This window comes from Triticum aestivum, chromosome 6A (assembly GCF_018294505.1).
Source record: "Triticum aestivum cultivar Chinese Spring chromosome 6A, IWGSC CS RefSeq v2.1, whole genome shotgun sequence".
NCBI classification, from domain to species: domain Eukaryota; kingdom Viridiplantae; phylum Streptophyta; class Magnoliopsida; order Poales; family Poaceae; genus Triticum; species Triticum aestivum.
The window spans coordinates 548,966,433-548,974,092 of NC_057809.1; the positions used below are offsets into that span (position 1 = coordinate 548,966,433).

The window sequence follows — 7,660 nt, forward strand, 5'->3', positions numbered from 1 at the left end:
CTCGCAACGACGTAGCCTGAGACAAGTCCATGATGAACAGGTCTCTCCGGTGCAGAGGTCTACGACGTTTCGATCATGGTGCACAAGTCTGGTGTCTTGCTTCCCGAAGGAGACGACGTGGCGGAACCGGTGCTCACGACGATGCAGCCCGAGACCAGTCTCACCTATGAAAGTGCACCCACCATGGGGAACAGGTCCTTGGCGTACAGGTCTCGGCGTGCTACTTGTCTCGGTAAACCACCGAATACGGCGTTTAGTCGAGACGAGGCACCCACCATGGCGGACAGGTCCTCGACATATAGGTCTCGATGTACAGGTCCATGGCGTCCCCGGCATACGGGTCCCCTTTCGGTGTAGCACCCACCCAAGGCAATAAAACCACTACAACATCTCCTCACAAGTTCGTCGGGCGGCGTCCTTGACAAAACAGACTGCCATAGACTTGGCGTACAATCAAGTGAGACGCACCCATCACGGCGCACAGGTCATTGGTGAACAGGTCCCGGCGTACAGGCCCACGGCGTCGCCGATGTACAGGTCCCCTTTCTATGGCCATGTGAGGTGGCATCCTTTGCCTTGGCGGACCGCCGTAAACTCGGCGTCCAGCCGAGACAAGGTGCCAATTACATCGGCATTGCCGATACGAGTGAGCGTTGGTTTTACACCAACGCCGGTCTCCATAAGAATACTCCCGCGAGGCAACCCCTTGCATACACGACGAAGCCGCTACGTCGTCAAGAAGTCCGAGCTGTGCAGGACCCATGCAACTTCAACACCGACTAAATCAACGTTGTCAAGACCGACGAGGCGCGACGGCGAGGGCGAATGTGGCCAGCACGAAGCCATGTTTTGAGCGGCACGTGTACCGACGAGGACACGGGCTTTGCCACCGCCCACACCACACACACACACACACCATCATCATCATGCATGGAGAACGCGAAGCGAAGACGACGAAGACGACCACACGGCTTAATCGGAGGTATCTCGCGGAGCAACCCGCGGGAGTAATTAACCGGGAGCTTTTCGAGGCCCCGGGAACCAGGAGACCGCACATCGTCATAGTCAGGCAGGCGGCGCTAGTAGGCCACGGAGCGCGACCATATTTTATGGGATCTTGTAATTTTGTTCATCCAAAGAGATAAATGAAATACTTGTTTCCTGTATCACTTTTCTTTGTGTACTACGGTACACTGGCACGTCCTCATTTTTTCTTTTTCCCCGGCACATGAGAGAAATACATACTCCTTCTCTTCCCTTCTCCCGGAGTGCTATAAGATTTTTCTCGTGTCAAACACCTATTTATTCCATGATACTTGTTACGTCTCATATTGTATTGTTTTACATGCTTGTGTGCTATATAAATCATGTACATCTTGTAATGTAAGGTGAAGCATAATGGTATTCGTTTGATCATAATTATGTTGTGATTCATTTTGATGCTTTGTGGGATAAGGTCATGTTGTTGTTGCAGACATTTGTTGTGTTTAATTTATTTTTTCAAAAGCATAACAAATAGTCAAATTAGCGGAAACATAACCCAGTTCAGCATCATATGTAATTATCCATCTTGACGAACTCGCAATGTTATGCTAGCTAGCATTAACGATCAAATATGTGACACTTGAATTAAATGTTATGCAATGAATAATAAATTTGTTAACAGATCCGTAAGACAATTAGGTCACATAATATTGCACAATATTATAGAGCTAATGCAGAACAGGCTCGCTAATCTTTGAGTTACTGTTTACCTCATGTGGCAAGTATTATTGGTTGGCAGGTACTTTTTAGCTTTTCTCAAGCTATATTGTCAACTTAAAACCAGGACGCTACTTGAGAAAGTTGTTTACGCCAACGCGACTGGTAATTTTCAGGCTTCAGCGGATCAAACCGTTCGTGCTGGCGTCCCTCCAGGCAGGACAGATGACCGAAACCCGCCCCAAATCAAAAGCGTTGGGGGCAAGATTATATAAGTGCAAATGTCGCGCCTTCGGCACGACTGCATGAGACCAGAAGTGCAAATAAGAGTTTTCAGGGCTAGCTGAGTACTTCAGTACAAAATACCATTTCTTTACAACATCTCCGAAATCTACCAAGATTCCTGACTTTTCAGGAAACAAATCGGTACAGTGTTGGGAGAAAAGATATGAGAAGGTGAATACTGCAAGTGGAATCATCGACACAAAATAATACATTCAGACGATACAATACATCTCTCAGCAGGGTCTTCTTTTGTCCACTTTCAAATGATGGATGTTGAACCATCTCTTCCTGCGAAGACGCTCTTTAGGTTTCTTTTCTTTTTTATTAGGGCCCTCTTCATCGCTCACTGATGCCTCCATCGTCATCGGACTCTTAGATTTCTTCTCTTTTCTTACACTTTGGTCATCGTCACTTTTGGACCCTTTAGAGGATGTTTTCCCTTTGCTGTCACTGGAACTCCGCTTTAGAGTTGGGCTGTTGGTGTAGGATGCATGAATGGCATTCCTTTCGTTGAGAAGCTCATCGATCTATGCAAGAACATGATGTGAGAACAAGGCAAGGAACAAAAATAGATGTTCCACAAATACACGTACCGTTTGCATTTCTTGAGCATATCTGCTGGTCATTTCGGTGAACTTTGCTAAAACCTGCCAATTCCAACTCTTAATAATGATGTGTTTTCACTTAAAAGGCTGTTTCCGTAGAGAATCTGCAAAAGGTAGGGCATACCTCTCTATACTCTGACTCAAATTTAGACAGCTCGGACCGTTTTGCAAGTATCTTTGCCTCCACGCTTCGTAGCTTCTCCTTTTCGGTGGAAAAGGGTTCAGCACATACAACCTCTAAGGTATAGGTTGCACTTTTGAAGAAATTATCACCTAATGGACCAAATGCTTTATATAAGCCTGTACATGTTTGCCATGGATAATTTTACAGGAAGTAACATAAAAGTGGCATACCATAAACAGCAAAATAATGGGTCCCTTCTTTCAGTTCATTAACTTCGCATGGTTGAAAACCATCCAATCTCTTAAAGAATGCACTATCGGGATCTTTTGCAGCAGCAGCCTGGAAATGATTGGAGCTTGTCAAGAGGCAACCCAACAAAGAAATAAAAGGATAGACAACAAGACACTATTTGTATACTCACTGAATTATTATGTTCAAAACGGTACACAGGAAAGCCAAGAAAGAACATCCCAGCAGAAGTAACTTTCCCGGTCTTTCCACTATCTTCCTGCAAGACTGGTAGACGTCAGCTGACATAATGCTCAAAGCCTCAAAAACTAGCGCACTGAAAATTATAAAATGGACTAACACAAGCATACTACCAAGGCATTATGCAATCCAAATTTGACTACTCCAATCACACTAGAAGATCTGGTTAGGCCTGAGAAAGCAACATGTGCGTAAATGCCTGGATTTAACCAAGCTTCTGGATGGGGGATAGGATCACAAAAAGACTTTGTTAAGGTTTAGGCCATTCACAGAACGCAGCTTCTCAGTAGGATTATGTTGTAAGATTATGCTGGTGTCCCTACAGAGTACAGACATACAGTCCATATCTAAACTTGAGATGATGTTGGCGGACATATCTGACATTTACATGAATTAGCAAAATGCAATACTTTAAGTTCCCTAATTATACCGAGGTGAGGGAAGTTCCAACCATATCAACAAAGTAGAGATTCTGGGCTTCACAAGCTCCAATTATTACAATGCACAAGCTCAAGTTCAAAAATTCACACAAGGAAACATTAACACAAGGAGGGTTGTAACGAAACATAGTTGTATGCAATAAATGTCAGATAGTCTTCTGGACTATTTGACACACTTGGAATAATGCACCGACACCCATGATTAGAATGTCTTCTGGACTATTTGACACACCCTTTTCAGTAAGAAGCGGAGATTTAGGGAAGATAAAAAGCTGATGGCAAGAAACAAATCATGCATTTTGACAATTCATGCTTGGTAAGGAAAAACTAGTTACAAAGAGAAGCAATGTTCTTATTTGGTAAGGCCTAAAGCGAGCACCCAAAGCCTTAACGCCTAAGCGATAACTAAGTAAGGCGGGCAAAATTGTGAGGAGCTGCCAGCGTGCGCGTGCTTTGCCGCCTAAGCGTCCAAGGCAGGACGTCTTAAAAATAGTGAATAGAAGAAAATGCTGGAAATTACGTTTGTTTGGACAAAAAAATGATAAGCCAGATAAACATACCTGTAAAGCAAGGCTTAACCCACCGTTTTCTTCAGGTTCAAAATAAAGCAACTGAAAGTAAAAAAGACCTGCCTTAGAAAAAAGTACTTGTTCATGGGAGGAGACCCGAAAATTTGCCAAACTTACAGTGCAATAATACAAAATACTATGTACTGTGTACTTGATTATTTGAAACGTGATTATTCAGTGTCATGATAATCTCAAGAGAAACGACCAGTTATATGTCTTCTTGAGATGGTGCACATATCAGCAGTGGCGGAGCTACCACAAAAAAACTGGGCGGGCCAGATAGTACAAACTGTGCTACCATGTTAAAAATCAGTACATTATGTAGGCTGGACTTCATGTAAAATTATTTTTGCTTTAACCCTGGGCAGGCCATGGCCCTTTTGGCCTTGCCAGTGCATATCAGTATATCACCACAAATTTCTTAACACTCAGAGTGCAAAAGTTAACCAGAAAAGAACAGATAAGTTAGTTGACTTATCCGAGTGCAATAATACAAGTAACAGATGGCGAAGCTTCTCAGCCAAAGTAAGGTAATGGAGTAGTTAAGTTATCAAATGAACGTGACAGATAGATGCTAACGACGAGTTTGCAACTAACCTTGAATTTACTTTTAGCAGTTGAACGAACCCTACACACTAACCCCAATTTGGCTTCTTCTTCCGTTATGTCCACTGAATAAAAATGAGCTGATTGTTTTTCCACCTGCCAATGTGTTCAATCTAAAATATTACTCACTCGACAAAAAGAATGCATGGAGATGAAACGAAGGCGGGTAGTTGCCAACCTTCCTGCATACGGATTTGCCCAGATGAAGCTGAGCAATCTCCACCGAGCCATTCAATGCCTCCTCTAAAACTGTTGCCGAAACTGTGGTTTTGATTGGTACTCCTAGCTTGCTGCACAAACACAACTATCACTGCATAACCTCATAACCAGACAAATATTAGAGAATAAAACAGCGTATTCTGAACAAGTTACCTAAACAGAGCAGCAAACATTGTATTTACAGTGTTGAGACTTGATAGGTCCAGCTCTAATTCATGACTATCTGCTTCGATGGCCTGCATGGCAACAAAAGCATTAGTCACATGAGAAACAAGCAACTCAAACTACTCAAATCAAGCCATGTATCACCTCGAATCCAGAGGAATCATACTGCCGCCTTTTTTCAGGATCTGAGAGGATGTTGTAAGAGAATGTGGCTTCTTGGAACTTCTCAGAGGCAACCGGGTCGTCTGCATTCTTATCTGGATGGTACCTTCAGGGCAAGCATTAACAGAAAATTACTCAGGCCGCTGCATTATTGCCCTTCGTCAAACTATTACTACTAAACAAGCTAGCTGAGAGCTACTGAATTATAAAGACATCCTGGTCTGGTCTTAACAAGCGATTAAAAAAGGTCCCAAGAAATTGTGTGTGTCGTTGTGAGAAGCGGCAAATTCATCCGAAATTAGCTAACGTTCCCATAGCAGGAGCAAATTTGATATGAATTACGCTATACCCAGCACAAATTTTAGCAGTTGGTATCATCCTGGCTAGCTGGCTGACTCGTGAGGAGCACAACAAGAGCGCGAGGCCAAATCCTGGAGCTTGACTTACTTGAGGGCCATGCGGCGGAAGGCGCTCTTGATCTCCTGCTCCGTGGCATTGCGCCCCACCCCCAGCACCTCGTACGGGTCCCTCCTCTGCGCCGCGGCGCCGGCCGCCGACGCGGCCGAGTCCCCCTTGTTCTCCGACTTGAACGACCCAAACTTGGGGCCCGCCATGGACCCGCCTCCACACCCTACGAACAGGGAAACCCTAACCCCGGGCCCACACGGCAGCAGAAGCCGCAGCAGCTCGCTCAGATCTTACAGCAGCGGCGGCGGCGGCGAGGAGCGCGCGCGCCGACCACCCGCCGCGGCCGTCCGCAGCGGCGACGGCGGCTGGATGGAGCGCCGGAGGGGCAGGCCCTAGGGATTTCGCCGGCGGCGGGGGCTGGCCAGCTCCAGCAGCTGCTAATTTGGGACGGCGACGAGGCGAGGCGAGGAGAGGAGCGGAGAAGGGATGGCGACGAGGCGAGGGCGAGGAGGGAGAGGCGATAGGGAGGGGCGAGGACGAATTATTTAGGGGCCGGCATGCGGGGCCCGTCGGGCAGTGGGCCGCCTTGCCTCGTCGGACCGGGGCCTTGCCGGCCGGGTTACCGTGTCCCGGTCTCGGTCGCGCTCCGGGTCCAACCGTTGGCGAGTCCGCGGAGCCGATTTGAATGGCTCGACGGACTTTCTGGACTGGCGTTCTGCCGTATCCTTGAGAGCTCCACCTCCAGCTTCCCCATCCGGCCTCCCTCCCCCTCGCCGCCGGCAGCCATGGTGGCCGGCGCTGGGTGGGATGTAGGTCTGGATCCTAGGTCTAGTAGTGTGTGAGTGTCTCTCTCTGGTAAATAAAGTGGAGCTGCGTTTTGGATCTTGTCTAGGTGGTTGTTCAACTCTCCCTTGGGGCCACGCTGGTGGCGAAAAGACGGAGGCAAGGATGATCCTTGGCAGCGGATCCTTCGGCGGCTTCCCTCAGCCGGATCCATGGCGAAGCTTAGGCCCGTCCGGTTTCGTCCCCACTTCTCCCCCCTTTTTTTGCTGTAATAAATCCCAATATGGTTCGCCAGATGCTCTTCTTCCTCGATCTGTTCTTACCACCATGGTTGTGGGAAGAGAGATAGAGCAGCAGGAGATGTACATGCCTACCACTTGCAGGAGGCCTCGTTGCTACCTTCCTCCACTTGATGCCGCCAAGGTGGTGGATGAAGAGGGGTGGGGAAGCACTGAGCTGAAGATTGATGGTCGGGTTCGAGCTCATCAGCAGAGGATTCTATGGTGGAGCTACGGCGCCTGCAGTCGGCTGCCGGTCTTCATCGACCCTCTGCTTCTTCTGGTCGAAGGGCGGCCAACCCCTTTCCTCCTGGCTTGCATGCCTTATGGGAGGCAGTTCCAGTTTTCGTTCAGAGGCTCTGGGATGCACGTGCTGCACCCATGGCGATCTCGTCGCCCCAAGTAGTTCGTCCCCGGCGACGGCGAGGTTCAATCTGAGCGAAGGCTGCCAAGGACCCGATTGCATTTTAATCTTTCAGTTAGGGGTTCTCCATGCAAAAGTCTGGGACTTTGTTGTAATCTTTCTTTTTCTTTCGGTCCTGATGTAAAGTGTGCTTTGAAGCTTATCTAATGTAAGTCTGGCCCTTCGGGGCACTTCCCTGTTCAAAAAAAAAGAATGGCTCGACGGGCCCGCGCACGGTGGGGCACACGCGTGAGTGACGGGGTTAAGTACCCCAAAGGTGACAAGTGTTGTTGTGCGTCCGGTGACAGGTGGGGCCGTGTGAGTGCATGCTTCGGGTCAGCTGACGCAGACTTTCGAAAAACGTTAAATCGTTTGACTTTTCACTTTCATTCACCCCAGAGGAAAAGTATCGGATACCTTGGG

General features: G+C 47.7%; 1 protein-coding gene across 1 annotated transcript; it reads right to left on the reverse strand.

The window, feature by feature from the left end:
- Window positions 1–2,019: 2,019 nt before the first annotated feature.
- LOC123128404 (chaperone protein dnaJ 16) lies at window positions 2,020–7,436 on the reverse strand. Its single transcript, XM_044548392.1, has 11 exons — window positions 5,813–7,436; window positions 5,348–5,471; window positions 5,192–5,274; window positions 4,998–5,109; window positions 4,811–4,915; window positions 4,205–4,255; window positions 3,137–3,223; window positions 2,946–3,054; window positions 2,716–2,864; window positions 2,580–2,633; window positions 2,020–2,513 (listed from the first exon to the last, which is right to left on the reverse strand). Exons 1-11 carry the CDS (start codon window positions 5,977–5,979, stop codon window positions 2,220–2,222), a joined length of 1,335 nt encoding a protein of 444 aa, XP_044404327.1. The 5' UTR covers window positions 5,980–7,436; the 3' UTR covers window positions 2,020–2,219.
- Between the last annotated feature and the right edge of the window lie 224 nt (window positions 7,437–7,660).